The 18,135-nt window shown below is 42.2% G+C and overlaps 1 protein-coding gene and 1 long non-coding RNA gene across 2 annotated transcripts in view; one reads left to right on the top strand and one right to left on the bottom strand.

Annotated features, from left to right (window-relative positions):
* Window positions 1-8,048: 8,048 nt before the first annotated feature.
* Window positions 8,049-17,120, bottom strand: LOC130276802 (uncharacterized). Its single transcript, XR_008845249.1, has 3 exons — window positions 16,897-17,120; window positions 13,334-13,527; window positions 8,049-12,336 (listed from the first exon to the last, which is right to left on the bottom strand). It is a non-coding gene; the product is annotated as an uncharacterized LOC130276802 (long non-coding RNA).
* Window positions 13,967-18,135, top strand: part of BDNF (brain derived neurotrophic factor) — an 85,096-nt gene continuing 80,927 nt past the window's right edge. The window contains exon 1 of the mRNA XM_056526685.1: window positions 13,967-14,468. Within this exon, the coding sequence (XP_056382660.1) occupies window positions 14,466-14,468 (3 nt within the window). The 5' untranslated portion in view covers window positions 13,967-14,465. The remainder of the gene's footprint in view (window positions 14,469-18,135) is intronic.

Consider the following 18,135-nt stretch of genomic DNA (forward strand, 5'->3'; position numbering starts at 1 on the left):
CTTAAAGTGTAACTGTCCTTAGCAAGAACATTTTATATGATGTAGACATTATATGAATATTTGTAATATACTTTGGTTACAAAATGTGTATATTTTGGGTGAAAAAAATGGTATCCCTGCAGCTATTGCCTGTGTGTCTCTATGAGGAGTCCAAATAAAGGACAAGAGGGCAGGACAAGCAGGGCTCTGTGCAGGCTGCTGGCTTGTCAATCATCCTGATGTGTGAGAAGGGAGCATGTCACAGAGTCTCACTGCACAGAGCATTGCTTATCCTCAGTGAAAAGAGCCCTGCTTATCCTCAGAGCCCTGCTTGTCCTCAGTGTACAGAGCCCTGCTTTTCCTCAGTGTACAGAGCCCTGATTTTCCTCACTGCACAGAGCCCTGTCTGTCCTCAGAGTACAGAGACCTGCTTGTCCTCAGTGTACAGAGCCCTGCTTGTCCTCACTGCACAGAGCCCTGCTTGTCCTCACGGCACAGAGCCCTGCTTGACCTCAGTGTAGAGAGCCCTGTTTGTCCTCAGTGCACAGAGCCCTGCTTGCCCTCACTGCACAGACCCCTTCTTGTCCTCAGTGTACAGAGCCCTGCTTGTCCTCAGTGTGCAGAGCCCTGCTTGTCCTCAGTGTAGAGAGCCCTGCTTGTCCTTAGTGTTCAGAACCCTGCTTGTCCTCAGTGTACAGAACCCTGCTTGTCCTCAGTGTACAGAACCCTGCTTGTCCTCAGTGTACAGAGCCCTGCTTGTCCTCAGTGCACAGAGCCCTGCTTGTCCTCAGTGTACAGAGCCCTGCTTGTCCTCACTGCACAGAGTCCTGCTTGTCCTCAGTGTACAGAACCCTGTTTGTCCTCAGTGCACAGAGCCCTGCTTTTCCTCAGTGTACAGAGCCCTGCTTGTCCACAGTGCTCAGAGCCCTGCTTGTCCTCAGTGTACAGAGCTCTGCTTGTCCTCAGTGCTCAGAGCCCTACTTGTTCTTAGTGTACAGAACCCTGCTTGTCCTTAGTGTACAGAACCCTTCTTGTCCTCAGTGCTCAGAGCCCTGCTTGTCCTTAGTGTACAGAACCCTGCTTGTCCTCAGCGCACAGAATCCTGCTTGTCCTCAGTGTACAGAGCCCTGCTTGTCCTCAGTGCACATATCCCTGCTTGTCCTCAGTGTACAGAGCCCTGCTTGTCCTCAGTGTACAGAGCCCTGCTTGTCCTCAGTGTACAGAGCCCTGCTATTCCTCAGTGCACAGAGCCCTGCTCATTCTCAGTGCACAGAGCCCTGCTTTTTCTCAGTGCACAAAGCCCTGCTTGTCCTCAGTGTACAGAGCCCTGCTTGTCCTCAGTGTACAGAGCCCTGCTTGTCCTCACTGCACAGAGCCCTGCTTGTCCACATTGCACAGAGCCCTGCTTGTCCTCAGTGTACAGTGCCCTGCTTGTCCTCAGTGTACAGAGATCCATGCTAGTCCTTAGTGCACAGAGCCCTGTTTGTCCTCAGTGTACAGAGCCCTGCTTGTTCTCAGTGTACAGAGCCCTGCTTGTCCTCAGTGTACAGAGCCCTGCTTGTCCTCACTGTACAGAGCCCTGCTTGTCCTCACTGTACAGAGCCCTGTTTGTCCTCAGTGTACAGAGCCCTGCATGTCCTCAGTGTACAGAGCCCTGCTTGTCCTCACTGTACAGAGCACTATTTGTCCTCAGTGTACAGAGCCCTGTTTTTCCTCAGTGTACAGAGCCCTGCTTGTCCTCAGTGTACAGAGCCCTGTTTGTCCTCAGTGTACAGAGCCCTGCTTGTCCTCACTGTACAGAGCCCTGCTTGTCCTCACTGTACAGAGCCCTGTTTGTCCTCAGTGTACAGAGCCCTGCATGTCCTCAGTGTACAGAGCCCTGCTTGTCCTCACTGTACAGAGCACTATTTGTCCTCAGTGTACAGAGCCCTGTTTGTCCTCAGTGTACAGAGCCCTGCTTGTCCTCAGTGTACAGAGCCCTGCATGTCCTCAGTGTACAGAGCCCTGCTTGTCCACCCACACTTCCTGTATTTGGTTTCCTCACAGAGACAAACAGGCAGTAGTTGCAGTAGACAAAAGAAATAATTTTTTTTAACTGTTACAAATATACATTTAAGAAAACGATTTTGCTATTGACAGGTAAACTTTAAAGGGCATGTAGAAACCCACTTTTCTGGGATTGGGCCAGCCTTTAATCCCCACTTGTAAAAATGAACACATGGCATCTGTGACCCTTTCGCATGTTCACCAGTTTTCCTTTTTTGTGCCACTTTCAGTAGAAACAAATCAGCTTAAAGTAGGAATCTGACCATTTGGAGATGCTCCGACCCAGTAGTCTAGCTATCACATCATGTTGCCAAAGTTCCACAGAACATCACACTTGCTCATCTTTTCTGCTTCTAACACATATATTGCTGCCTAAAATATTCCATTGCCCTGACAGGTGCCCTTATCACAAGATACATTATTCACTTCACCTTCCAGTGGTTTTAATGATATGGCTGATTTGGCAAATGTATATGTATATATATATATATATATATATATATATATATATATATATATATATATATGCTATGTGTGTTTCTGACATTTATTATGATCATCTCACTGTAGGACAGAAATAAAATGGCATTTCAATAGCTGGAGGTCAGTGCGATGTCTATCATGTTAATTTTGTGCTTCCCTTCACATTCATGTGCACACTTACAGAGATCTCTGGAGCATGTAATAATCTGAGAGCCAATGAATCTGAACCTCTAATTTCAAATGATATTGTAGCAAGCTCTTGAACCATTGCAACCTATTCATAATGCTTCTTAACAGAATGTTTGAAGGGTGCTGTTCATTGATTGAAGTGATCTAATAGTACTCCTGCAAGGTTATGTCATTGTCCTGCAAAAATCTCTTTTATTCTCGCTGTTATTTCCTGAACAGTTGATATTTTCAGAGCAGATCTGGCGATTCTGAATTCCGTTCTTATTTTTCACCTGGCTAGATTGATGAAAGCTGCCTGTAAGTAACAATTCCTGGAACGAAATGTAACAGGCCGAGCGCTCAAGCAAGGACCATACCATCATATTATTGATGCTTGTCAGCAACACCTAGCAAGTGAATTAACTTGTTTGACAATAGAGTAAATGTTTGACAATATTCTATGGTAACAATAAAGTGGTTACCCATGTGGACATTGACAATTCTAAATGAGGATCTACTGGTGATCAGCTGATCCCCAATAGTCCTAAAGTTCAAACTCCAAGCAAACAGGGGAAGCTGATTAGGTCTGACCATTCTCCTGATTGGGTCTGACTGTATTCACACATACAGTATCCTGCGCAAATTTGATGCTGCAGATTTGAAGCTGCGTTCAGTCATTTAGTTTACATTGAAATCTGCAGCATAAAATCTGAAGCTTCAAATCCTTTTGTAGACAATGACAAAGGTCAAACGTTTTCTGTTAGTCTTCACAAGGTTTTCACACACTGTTGCTGGTATTTTGTCCCATTTCTCCATGTAGATTTCCCCAAGAGCAGTGATGTTTTGGAGTGGTCGCTGGGCAACACAGACTTTAAACTTCCTCCAAAGGTTTTCTATGGGGTGGAAATCTGGAGAATGGCTAAGCCACTCCAGGACCTTGAAATGCTTCTTACGAAGCCACTCCTTCATTGCCCGGGTGGAGTGTTTGGGATCATTGTCATGCTGAAAGATGCAGCCACGTTTCATCTCCAATGCCCTTGCTGATGGAAGGAGGTTTTCACTCAAAATCTCACAATACATGGCCCCATTCATTCTTTCCTTTACACGGATCAGTCGTCCTGGTCCCTTAGCAGAAAAACAGCCCCAAAGCATGATGTTTCCACCCCCATGCTTCACAGTAGGTATAGTGTTCCTTGGATGCAACTCAGCATTCTTTCTCCTCAAACCATGACGAGTTGAGTTTTTACCAAAAAGTTCTACTTTAGTTTTATCTGACCATATGACATTCTCCCAATATTCTTCTGGATCATCCAAATGCTCTTTAGCAAACTTCAGATGGGCCCAGACATGTACTGGCTTAAGAAGGGGGACACGTCTGGCGCTGCATGATTTGAGTCCCTGGTGGCATAGTGTGTTACTGATGGTAGCCTTTGTTACTCTTGTCTCAGTTCTCTGCAGGTCATTCACTAGGTCCCCCGTGTGGTTCTGGGAATTTTGCTCACCGTTCTTGTGATCATTTTGACACCACAGGGTGAGATCTTGCATGGAACCCCAGATAAAGGGAGATTATCATCTTGTATGTCTTCCATTTTCTAAAAATTGCTCCCACAGTTGATTTCTTCACACCAAGCTGCTTGCCTATTGCAGATTCAGTCTTCCCAGCCTGGTACAGGTCTATAATTTTGTTTCTGGTGTCCTTCAACAGCTCTTTGGTCTTGGTGTGGTAGCTTGGGGGTGTAGGGTATCTGGGGTGTAGCTGTGCGGTAACTAAAGGGTGCTTGTTTAACCCTGTCTACTCGTGACCCAGGGTGAGGGTTTTCTCTGTATGCTTGTCCTACCACCACCCGTGCCAAGAGCGATAGGGAGATAGTAAATAAATGATTGTCCACAACCGGAGATTTTCAGAAAACTGTCGGAACTTTTACTGCAGCTTTTATGCAGACTTAAACAGGAACAGTCCATATAACAGAGTCTATCTGAAGTTTGACAGCTGGTTGGGACCTCGTGTTTCCAGAGCTTAGGAGATTTACATGCGTTGTTCCACTGGATTTAGGGGATTGATATTAGGTCCAGTAGTCACGCTAGCTTTAGCGGGGATTGATATTTAAACTTATGGTTTCGCAAGTTGCGGAATTTTCAGGCTTCAGGCCTTGTCTTGTCTTTGTAAGTTGCATGGATCCACTCTCTCTCTCTCTCTGCTAGTCCGGAACCCAAGAGAGAATGCTGCTTGCTTTGCAGCTCAGGAGCAAGAGAGCGAGGTTTGGCTGGCAGCTCCCTTATATGGGCAGGGGCGGGCCTTAAGCTCATTGGTCCATACCATATGTCAATTCTCCTTACAAAGAATTATGGTCTGACATGTGACTATACCATGTGACCTCGGAAGGTCCTTAAGCATAACCTAAAGAACTAACAAACTAGTCATTTGACCTAAGGTCCTGCGACACTATATAGACAATTAAGTATATCATTACTTATACATGTAAACATCATAAAATTAAAGAAGGAAGAGGTGACTAGGGGTTATCCCACCAGGAGGATTCTACTGGAACGAAGTAACTCTGGCTTTGGGGACCACCACACAAGGTACGGTATACCATACGGTACCGGGACACCACATTGGCCATAGTGGAGTTTGGAGTGTGACTGTGTGAGGTTGTGGACAGGTGTCTTTTATACTGATAACAAGTTCAAACAGGTGCCATTAATACAGGTAATGAGTGGAGGACAGAGGAGACTCTTAAAGAAGAAGTTACAGGTCTGTGAGAGCCAGAAATCTTGCTTGTTTGTAGGTGACCAAATACTTATTTCCACTATTTGCAAATAAATTCTTAAAAAATCAGACAATGTGATTTTATGGATTTTTTTTTCCTCATTATGTCTCTCATAGTTAAGGTATACCTATGATGAAAATGACAGGCCTCTCTCATCTTTTTAAGTGAAGGCACAATTGGTGTACTTTTAATATATTTTTAAATACTTTTTTGCCCCACTGTATAAAATAAAGGTAGGGGGGTTTCTTTATAGAAAACAATCAGATTGTGGCTTGCTTCAACCAAAATGCTTTTTTTAACATAAATATGCCCAAGCTGCCCGCTCCCCCCCATAGCCTCCGTTATGGTGTGCTCGGCCTCCACTGTTCTGCACTTCTTGGGGCTGTGGTCAACACATCACATTGCCGCTCAGCCAATCACTAAGTGAGGCAGGGCTTCAAGGTAAACCAATAGACCTCCTACTGAGATGATTAAAAAATACCCTAAATTTACCATAAACCAAAATGATCCTTAATATACTTTATTAGAATCTAAACCAAAAACAGCCTCCAATTTTAGCAGAGAATCTGAATATACAGTATTTCTGAAAAAAACAAAATGTGCTTTGCAATGCTGTTAAAGCATCATCATCAAAAAATTTACAGTCTTTTTTTAATTATTGAGTTTAAAGGAACTCAATGGAAAATGGCTAGAAAGGCAGATTGGGGTGGGGGATAAATGTAAGGTAATGCTCCTTGTTTTTACACTAAAGTTTGTACCAAAAAACAGAAGCCTGCCATTGCCCTGGGAGAACTCGACTACCTGATAAAAGTGACCTATAGACCTAAACATTAATGTTTAAAGGAAAAGTTAGTATTTTCCAGCGCAAAAGCAGAAGCCGGGAAAAGTTTACATTGCAACACATTAATGACCTTGTTCACCACTTTAAAAAATCAAGCTGCCAGAACCAGCCGAAAATACAAGCAGACTTTATCAGACTTTTCTTTTATTTCCCCATCATATTTTTTAATTTAGAAAAAAACAGCCATGTTTAGAGCAAGCAAACACTCTATCTATCTCAATAACTTTTACTATCCAGAAAAGAACTATAATGATGAGTGTGCTACTTGTAATGAGAAGTGAGGGCAGGTGAATATATACATAGGGGAAAAAGTATTAAGCACATGAAGAAGGGGGGTGCAAAAAGGCATGGAAGCAGAAATCTATCAGCAATTAAAAGACAATCCAGCCCCTTGTCAGTGCAAATTTATATTAGGCAGTTCAGTCCCAACTAATGGCCTACAAAAAGGTCTCATTGCCAAGGTGTCACAAAGACACATCTCATGATGGGTAAAAGCAAAGAGCTGTCTCAAGACCTTTCCAGCCTGATTGTTGCAAAACCTAATTATGGAGTTGGTTGCCGGCACATTTCTAAACTTCTGAATGTTCCAGTAAGCACTGTTGAGGCCAAAATACAGAAGTGGAAAGGCAAGCATCATACATTTGCCTCTACCAGGTGCTCCTTACAAGATCTCTGACAGACGATTGAGTAGAATAATCAGAAGAGTTGTCCAAGAGCCAAGGACACTTGTGGAGAGCTTCAAAAAGACCTGGAATTCGCAGGTATTGGTGTCTCAAAGAAAAAAAAATTTGTGAGAAAAATAGTGATATGTTTAATACTATATATATATATATATATATATATATATATATATATATATGTATAGATCCATAGGAATACATATTAGATTTTTACTTAAAACAAGAACCCACTTTTTCTTGTATGTCTTTTTTTAGTCATACTATATATTTATTGGTCAGCCTTCTGGAACAGAAACAGTAGGCAACCTGCTTTTACCAACAAGAGCCTACAGGTCAGCTTATGAAATAAGACACGTCTAGCTAAGAACCTATGATATTTACCCACTAATTCATTAGTACTATCACCATTTATGGCATTGGCTCATATCTGGTGTTGAACGTATTGGTACAGACACAACTTCTGCAGCAACACACGTCAGTCTCTACTAAATGTGAAGTAAATCGATGAGTCATTTTCAGTGCTTTGCACTTCTTCCATGTACGGGAAAAATAACATTTTATGAACTTTATTCACTTTGTTTCAACAGTTTTATTGAAATTTTCACAGAAACGGACAAGCATGCCTTAAACAGACAAAACAAGATAAGACATACACAAATCACAGGATATCATCACAATGCAAAGTACCGATCTGTCCAATATTCAGTTTTGAGTTCATTTTCATGACCACAGTGTGTACATGGCAGAAAGAGAGGCATACAAGCGTTATGAGAAGCCGAATATGTTTGTCATACATTATATGATATTATATTATAGAAGGAGAGTACGAGCTGCACCACTCACAGATACTTTGAACGGTATTTTCAATATAGAGGCTGAATCCACATACCCGTGCTCAGTAGAGAAAGACAGAGAGTCCACAATTTCCCACGGAGAACTAGCCGCGGCACTGGGTAAACTTTGCAGTTAAAACGCCTTCTTTATTGCAGCATAGCAGGTCAACGGGGAGCTGGACCAAGACGCCCAAGGCGTCTTGGTCCAGCTCCCCGTTGACCTGCTATGCTGCAATAAAGAAGGCGTTTTAACTACAAAATTTACCCAGTGCCATGGCTGTAGTTCTTCGTTTGAAATTGATATTATATTTGATCATTATGAGCTAAGCACTTCCAGCATAAAAAAAAAAAGAAAGAGAGATGGAAACTTGAACAAAAACTGACAGACACAAAAGTAGAGCACTGTTAGTGAGGAGATTGAAGGGGGAATCTCTTGTCATGTGTTTATATGATGATGCAAGGTTTATATGATAATAGGTAAGTTCCAATCAATCAGAATACCGACATAGCCATATGAGAACAAACTGGTTTATCTTACTATTAAGGATGGGTTCACATATATTAGGTGTCTGGCATAGTTTCCCTCTGGTGTGCACTGGAGGGAAACTGATTCTAGAACTGATCCCATTCATTTGAATAGGAACAGTTCATAATCCTTGCTGTGTTGCCCTTTCCACCATGCAGAAACAATGGACAGTGCATGACATACAACTGATGACAACTTGTCATCAGTTGTGTCGAGATCTAGGCTGAGTTCACCTATGCCCGATGTGGAGATATGTGATACTGTTAAAGGTTCTAGAGTACCCGGTTTTAGCATTCTTGCAAGAAAATAAAGGTAAAATCCCAGATTTACAAAAAGTTTTTAACACTTTTAGATACTTTCTGTTGCGTACAACAAAAGGGGCATTTCCTTGATGTACAAAAATACCCCAACATTTTGGCACATGAGTAACAATCAATTTAAGTCAATGTGCCAATGTGTAATGTAGAGGATTAAAGGTAACATCATAATGTACCATTGTAGAGGTCAGGTCCCTTATTTCCTTCCAAGATGTCTAGGCATTCTCCAAAAATATACAAGTTTAAGAACAATCTCACACCTGAAAACTAGAGGAAAGACTATTGTTGATTCGATGAACAAGATCTGAGGTAAAATACCAGTAAAACAGGATTTCACACTTTTAGAAGAAGTACAAATAAATGTGAAAAAATATAACCCTAGTATTCATAACCGAGAGAACATAACAGAAATGTTCTAACATGAAAAAAAAAAAAAACTCTCTATCCAAGTTTTATCTATACACTACAAATGTTTAAAGGGAATTTCCATTGGTGACACGGCAGATGTCTAGGTGGTGGCCCAGTTCTATCAAGACGGTGCCAGTATATCTTCAGATACGGGGGGAGAATTATGAAAACGTGTCCAGAGGAAAAGTTGACCAGTTGCCCATAGCAACCAATCAGATAGCTTCTCTTATGTTTAAGACGTCTTTAAAAAAAAAAAAATTAAGAAGCAATCTGACTGGTTGCTATGGGGAACTGGTCAACTTTTCCTCTGGACAGGTTTCCATAATTCTCCTCCATGGACTCCACTGTATTAATGATTTGTTGTCTCAGATTTTTTAGATCCTGTGGCTGAGGGGGAAGCGAGGGCAAGATACACTAAGTCCTAAATTTAGCCCCAGAGAATGAAGTTGCAGGATGATAGATTTGGTGATCGTGGAGGCCAGCGAAAATTGTTGAATTGTTGTTTCTGATATGGCCAAGCCAATGTTCTGCTAGAGTTTCATTCAGGTATTCGTAAATGGAAATGTGGAGGTCCACCATCCTACTGACAGACTATGCTTAGCAGATCTTCCTCTATCTGTAGCATAAGCCATTCCTCTAACATGTTTATGTAGTAGTGGCCAGTCGACAGCCTCTACAGGGAAAAGTGACTCAGAACACTTTTCCTTGCTTTGATGTTGCCAGCATGTCCCACTATGTAAGCAAAGTTCAAATTTGGCTCTGGAAAAGCTGTGCTGTGATTGGTTGCTATGGGAAACTCAGCCAAGAGGGAATCCGTCCACTAAAATGTATAATGCTATTTGAGTAATTGTGACAAGGAAGAGAGATAATGAGAAGAGCAGTTTCTGTTTCAGTTGTATTAATTTTTTCCAATATTTAATGGGCCTCAGGACTGATGAGCAGCATGCAGAATAGGAAGAGTTAGTAAGAAGGTTTCAGACAGTGAGAAGGATACTGTCCACAAAGTGAAATTTATAATCTCTCTGCCATGGACCATTATCCCCTTGAGGTCTAGATGTTGCTGTATTCAGGCTGCCAAAGGGTCAATGCATAGAGCAAACTTCAGGGGACTTCCGTCTCATGAACTTTTACAAACAATAAAAGGTAGGGTTTTGGAATGAGAGAGTTCAATGATCAGGAGAAGAGAGACCCTACCTACATCTTCAGAACAATTGTTCTGTATAAAAAGGATAGCATTTTAATACCTGTGACTCAATTGTTCTCCCTTCTTATAAATACATTAATGTATAGACTACATGGCCACAAAGCCAAAACAAATACTCCATAATGGACATGTCTTGTTATAGGGCAATGACCACTTCTGAGATAAAGTAATTTAAAGGGGTACTCCACTGCTAGACATCTTATCCCTTACTGGAGACATGACATCTTATCCCCTATTGGAGATGTGACATCATGTCACGCCCCCTCGTGACGTCACGCCATGCCCCCTCCATCCATGTTTATGGGAGGGGGTGTGACAGTCGTCATGCCCCCTCCCATAGACATGAATGGAGGGGGCGTGGTGTGACATCACAAGGGGGAGTGGCGTGACATCACGTCTCCAGTTGAGGAAACACACAGGTTTCCAAGACTGGAGCAGCAGCCCTGCATAGAACGCGAGTGCTGATTGGAAATCATGGGAGTCCCAGCAGTGGGCCCCCCACGATCAGACATCTTATCCCTTATCCTTTGGAAAGGGGATAAAATGTCTTTGGACGGAATACCCCAATAAATTCATTTAAATTCAGGAAAGAAACCAACAACCAAACAAAACATTGCGTTTAAGCAAATGTAAGGCATAAAGGGGTGGAGCATGACACAGGGTTTTATTCTGTGACGCTATTTGAGTACTTATTCCATAGGCCCAAACACCCCCCCGAACACACACACACAGGTTTTGCACTAGAAAAAATACAGTGTTTACATTATGACTGCAGTATACCTTTAATATTCAGCCAATATTCAACACTCCCATGAGCGGGCAGATCTATTACCCATCGCTACAGCACTATCACCTGACATCTTCTATTTGGATACATATAGTTTTTGTCTGTCAGTTTCCTGATTAAGAGGTTCTATAGATCTGACAACAAAACAAAATGACTCCAAATATTTTACACAGAAATAAATAGACAACAAAAATGAAGGATGCAAACAAAACTAGAATATCAGGCCATTTCCTCTGCAGAGAAGGTCTTGTAGCAGTCTGACATGACTAACAACCTATAGTAAACTTCAATAATGCATCACAACCAGCAAAACATAGTTCTGACTGAACCAAAGCAGCTATATTACGCCATTTCAATCATCAGTAATCTCCATCCTATTGTTCTCCAACTGTTACACAACCCCAACTCCTAGCTGCAATGTCATGTATGATGGGAGTTGAAGTTTTGAACCAGCCCAGGAGCCACAGGTTAGAGACCACTGGTAAACATTTCACACAAATTTATCATCTCCCCATCTACTGGGTTCTTTTCTTCATTTAAACATCTCCCAGGTCTATATGACAATTATATGTGCATTCTGGATATCTAGTTACTTGGAGACTAGAACAATCTTGTCAGCTACTCATTTCCTAACTGCATCTTCATTCCATCACTAAGCACCTACAGGCAATGTTTAGAGATCACTTGTTGCGTCCCCATTCCCTGATATCTGTGTATTACACTGTGGAGAACTGTATTGTAACTTATCAGGCTCTGTATTGGATGCACCATTTAACCTATGTGCTGTATTTTTGGGCTAGAACTGAATAAATGCCAGTGAAGGTCTGTGAATAAGACAACAAACAACATGAGGGACTGGTAAATCCCTTAATGACATCTTTAGTGACCATCAGATATGCTAATCCAGCCAGTAATATCATAACATTTTGCAAATAGCATCCTATATTTGGATCATGAATGATAAGCTAGTTAACCCTATAGGCTACTGCATTAAAAGCAAATAGAAAAGTTCACTACTGTGGAATAAAAATCTGTCATTCCTGCTTGGGAGTTGTAGTACCCCATGTTCTGGTCCTGTAGGAAAACATGATAGAATCTGTAGCCACTAAGGTTACAACCCTACAAGAGGGCATGCTGGCATCTGTAGTTATCATGTTTTAAGTTCTGTACAAGATGATGAGGGCTGTAGTCACCAAGGTCACAGCCCTGTGGAAGAACATGTTGGAGTTTGCAGTTTCCCAGGTTCTAGTCCTGTAGAACATTGTAGGATCTGTAGACACCCTGGTCCCAAACCTGTAAGTAAGCATAGAGAAAACTATAGTTCTACAGGTTCAGGAGCATGATAAGGTTTGTAGTCACCCAGTACACACCACTGTATAATGATAGGGGTTGTAGTCACCCAGTACACACCCCTGTAGAATAATAGGGTTTGTAGTCACCCAGTACACACCCCTGTAGAATGATAGGGTTTGTAGTCACCCAGTTCACACCCCTGTAGAATGATAGGGTTTGTAGTAACCCAGTTCACACCACTGTAGAATGATAGGGTTTGTAGTCACCCAGTTCACACCACTGTGGAATGATAGGGGTTGTAGTCACCCAGTTCACATCACTGAAGAATGATAGGGTTTGTAGTCATCCAGTACACACCACTGTAGAATGATAGGGTTTGTAGTCACCCAGTACACACCCCTGTAGAATGATAGGGTTTGCAGTCACCCAGTTCACACCACTGTAGAATGATAGGGTTTGTAGTCACCCAGTACACACCCCTGTAGAATGATAGGGTTTGTAGTAACCCAGTTCACACCACTGTAGAATGATAGGGTTTGCAGTCAACCAGTTCATACCACTGTAGAATGATAGGGTTTGCAGTCACCCAGTTCACAACACTGTAGAATGGTAGGGGTTGTAGTCACCCAGTACACACCCCTGTAGAATGATAGGGTTTGTAGTCACCCAGTACATACCACTGTAGAATGATAGGGTTTGTAGTAACCCAGTTCACACCACTGTAGAATGATAGAGTTTGTAGTAACCCAGTTCACACCACTGTAGAATGATAGGGTTTGTAGTAACCCAGTACACACCACTGTATAATGATAGGGGTTGTAGTCACCCAGTACACACCCCTGTAGAATGATAGGGTTTGTAGTAACCCTGTTCACATCACTGTAGAATGATAGGGTTTGTAGTCACACAGTTCACATCACTGTAGAATGATAGGGGTTGTAGTCACCCAGTTCACATCACTGTAGAATGATAGGGTTTGTAGTCACCCAGTACACACCCCTGTAGAATGATAGGGGTTGTAGTCATCCAGTTCACACCACTGTAGAAGGACATGTGGAGATCTGCGGGTCTCCAAGTTCAAGTCCTCTAGAAGAAAATGCTAGGAACTGAAGTTCTCCCAGGTTCCACTACTGTAGAAGAACATATAAAGATCTGTAGTCCACCCAGGTCATGCTGGGAACTGTAGTCCTCCTGGTAACACATAAATGCAGATTAAACTCTGAGGGGTTAACAAGACTATGTGATAGGCTGTAAAGCTTATCAATCCTATTCTCTATACTGTGTGTTTATATGTATATACTCTTGTATGCCCATTGCTGCAGATTATATATAGACATATAGACTTTGGTGTGGGAGAATGCACTTTTAATAGTGTCAATACAGAAGTAAATGCTTTTAGACCGCTAATGTGTGGGGACGAGGAGTCATTTTACTGGATATTTGCTTTGGGTTTTCATTTTTTTTTCCCTTTTTATCTATTTTTCTGAATGATGCAAACTTTCCAAACTGTCCTATTCTTAGCATCAGTTCACAGAAGTCGATGAGCAACAGGTCCCTGTGTTACTCTCTCTATTGAATATCCCTCATGACAAGTACAAATGTGATCTTACCTGCAGGCTTGTATATAATCCCAGGGCTCAGATGAGCAAAAAAATAAATAAAAAAAATAAAAAATAAAAAACACCCAGATGGGAGTAGGCAACAAAAAAAGTGATGTTTGTCTGAAGTTTTAATAGAACATCCTGGATAAGTTGTAAGGTCTGCTGAAGAGCTATATATATTGTACTAGACTGGTGTCTGGACAGGGGGATTAGTTTTCTAGCATAGCCATTTAACCTCTTATTGATTGGGATCACCCAGGCTATAAGGGAATGGTGTCTGTAGCATAGGCTATAGGTTCATAAGAAAAAGCTCTGCTAGTTGCCTCCTGTCTTCTGTAGTCACCAAGGTGGTTGAGAGTTTAAGCTTGCGGATATTAGATTCATAAGTCACACCAAGTGGTGGGCGATCCACTGAGCAAAGCAGAAGTCCTCACATGATGACTTCAAACAAGAGACATTACCTTCCAGCATCTGTTGGAGAGACTGGATTTTAAGACACTTGTGTCTCCAGGACAGCCAACTCTAACAATGGTAAGTAGCAATATCCATCCTTTTCTCTGCTATTCTAAGTCTATTCTGTCCTGGATTTTGCATAACATAGGATCCTGTTTGCCTTTTCTATCTCATCCATCTTAAAGACTTTCTGTGCATTTTAGAAAAGCTACCATAACTGTGCTGCTAAGAGACTGTATAGAACTTTAATGGGAAGGTTAAGGATTTAAGTGTCTGCGTATTGCAAACTTAGAGATAGCAGATTGTATGGTAGGTACCTGCTGGTGCAGCTGAGAGAGATCACATTGAATGGGGATTTTTCTTTTTGTGTGTGTGTATGGGATGGAGAAGAGGGTTACAGCTCTGGTTTTAGGATTTCTAGGAAAGCAAGCTATGGAGCTGGGAGAGGTGACAGACAGGTCCATAGTTGACTTTGGGAAAGAGGAAAACAAAGGGTAATTCATTTGCCAGGCATAGGGGTCCACACAACATGTGATCACCCATTAACAGGACGGGTTTGGCAAGGTACTATTCACGTGACAGAGTGTGGGTATGGACCAGTGTGGAGCATTAGCAAGAGTTGCTTCATTAAAGCCAAATAATTCTAGTGCGTCCATAGAGGTGAATGGATTCAGCACCATAGACAGCAGCCCCGGCTCATAGTGCTGAATAGGGAGACTCCGCTTAACACTCTGCTGCTGCTGCTCCTCTCCTCTCCCTCATTCACACATGGCATCTCTTAATGCTTAATCCAAGCTGGCTGAAGAGATTATTCAACTAAAGGATGAACCCAAGTTTGCTCTCCCTTTGGAGCACTGTTGGACCTTTCCCAGCGAATGGAGCACATATAGTGTTAAGTTTAGGCAATGTGGATCTATTGTGATTCTTGTGTTAGCTTTCCAGAAGGTAAGCAAGGGGGTAGATGGTGCATTAGATCAGTGTTTCCCAACCAGGGTGCCTCCAGATGATGCAAAACTACAACTCCCAGCATGCCCGGACAGCCGAAGGCTGTCCGGGCGTGCTGGGAGTTGTAGTTTTGCAACAGCTGGAGGCACTCTGGTTGGGAAACACTGCATTAGATATCTAGAGCTTGTCTTATTGTCTGTATTTCCTCCCTGTTCCTTGCATTCTGTGTGTCACTTAGCATGTTGTGTAATGTTGTGCAGCAGATACAATTGTTTTAGTAAACAAACAAACAAAGAAAAACACAATTCAATGCTTTGCTTGGTGTGTTACTTAACAGAACAGAGTCTTGTATGCCAGACCTAGGGAAATCAATGAGCTCTATTATTTCCTATGGGAAAAACACACACACGAGTCTTGGTAAGGGAGGCTTAGGGCTTGCTTTTAAATGTCTGTAGGTTGCATTGTTGCTAATAATAAAATATAGCCGGGCTGCTAAAAATAACAATTGGAAGTCAGCAGTTTTTATTTAAGCAAATCACAGGTAAGCCTCTAGGTCCCAAGATATTAAAGAGGGTGCTCCTCAGCATCTATTGTAGCCCTCCTCCTCCTCCTCCTCCTCCTCTGGATGTCCCTGAGATCTGCATCCTCAGCACTTAAAGGGTTACCATTCATAGGAGAGGATATACCTTAACCCCTTAATGCTCCCCATAGATGTATGTGTATGTGTATCTCTGTGTGTGTGTGGGGGGGGGGGGGGGGCTGCTGGTGATTCAGAGGTTAAATGAATGCTGAATTTATGTTCCAACCTGAAGTGTAAGGTAATTTAAATGGAGGAGGGGGTGGTTAAAGGGTGAATGGGGAGAGACTCTGGGAAAAAAAAAAAGTCTGCTTGTAGCTCTTTGGGGAATCACCACTACCTCATAGATAAATTAAAATGTAATATATTAAGTAAGCATGACATAGGCAGTGGGATGCTAATACTGTGCTATGGACGCGTCTATAAATGTCTTATTCCTATAGCCACCATAGATGGGAGCAAAGATAACCTAGATCAGATAACGTGATTCAGTCAAGACAATACATAGTGCCCCTGCAAGAATCCAGCTTTATATTTGCATTCTTATAAATTCTTGAGACAAAATAGATTTCGCCCTCCTCTTTACTATTCCAGGGCTCCACAGCCTGATTTGGGGGGTGTCCTCTTCCCATTATACGTATACAGTAGGTTTGTTCAATGGCTCCTATCTCTGCTGGTGATAAAACAAGACCTCAGTTCTCTCACACTATCTCTGGCAATAAGTCATCTATTCCTATTCCATCATTAATCTTCCTGCACGTCTCAGGGGAAGGAAAACATGATATGAGGGACAAGAGAAAGGGGGGAAAACAACAGGAGATGAGGAGATAGAGAGACCTTTAAAAAGAAGATGGCACGGATGCATTAAGGGATCAACACCTTATATAACCCAGGGTAGATGATAAGGCAGCAGAGGATGCGAGTGGTGCAGAGGGAAGACAATAATGAGAGCAAGGGTTTGTGGGTGGGGGGTTATAGCTTAACCTGGAGAATGGATGTAGCACAAATTGTTCTCAAATCGACCTGTTTTCTCCGGCTCCTGGAGGGGGGTTTTCTGATCAATCTTATGAAATTTCCAAGCTTGTAGCAAAGGAACTCCAGCCCAAGCCACCCACCCACCTACCCAGATGGTGCTTCTTTAAATATGAATCTGCAGGGTTGAACATTACAACTAGAGGCTGATGAATCTACAGCAATTAAAGGCACAATGTCTCCTCCATCCTCCTCCACATATAACTCTGCTGTATAAATATCCTCATGTCCTAAGCTCCAAAATCACATTATTAATAGCCGAAGTGGGATTGCAAATCCCCATTGCCCTCCCTTTTTTTTTTTTTTGGAGGGGTTTACAATTATTACAGTTGCTAAGGGTTCCCAATAATAAAGGGAATTTTAACCCCTGCCCACCCACCTGCCTTCACCGAGCTGCATTGCGTTGAATTTCCCAGAGTAATAGAATTATCATGAACCTGCCAATTTGTCTGACAGCTGAAGTGAGAAAATTACACACACACTTGCAGTGGATAGCCATTCGGAGCAGAGGGGGGTGATTGTGGAGCTTGAAATGTGTAATTTACTACAACGCTGAAGTGTAATTTTTCATTCTTCCTTAACTGTTCTCAATCATGAGCATTACAGAGTGCATCTTTCCTGCTTATTAACCCCCATTGACTATATTAGCTCTTCTGTTATAATCCAGGCAGCTAAATATATGCCGCTGACTCCAGATGCATAGACAGGGATCACACTATGGAAAGCATTTGCATAATAATGCATATTTATGAACATTCGATAACACTGTGGAATCCGCATTTATTCCCTTAATCAGTCTCATTGCATTCACTTTCATTAACCCTTAAGGTCTACATTCTATAGTAGAGCTTCCAAATAAGATTCCTTCATTAAAGGATAACCAGTTAATTATATGGCATTGTTAAACCTACATGACTGCACGATATGTCAACCTTTGCAAGCATATTGGCATGCAATACACGGAAAATAGAAATATGGCAACTAGATCATTGCAAACGCTACACCCAGAAGAGCTTGCAATCTTCCCTGTTGCCTGTAGATACTGTAGATTTCCTTCTGAGCTGTATGGGAGTCTCGGATTGCTAGAGGCTGTTTGACGTCAGTAGAAGCATCCAATGCCTTAAAGGGAGTGTCAGGTGTTGCTACAACACAGCGCCCTCCCACTCCGGAATTCCATGAATGATGCACTGT

This window comes from Hyla sarda, chromosome 6 (genome assembly GCF_029499605.1).
Source record: "Hyla sarda isolate aHylSar1 chromosome 6, aHylSar1.hap1, whole genome shotgun sequence".
Classification (NCBI taxonomy): domain Eukaryota; kingdom Metazoa; phylum Chordata; class Amphibia; order Anura; family Hylidae; genus Hyla; species Hyla sarda.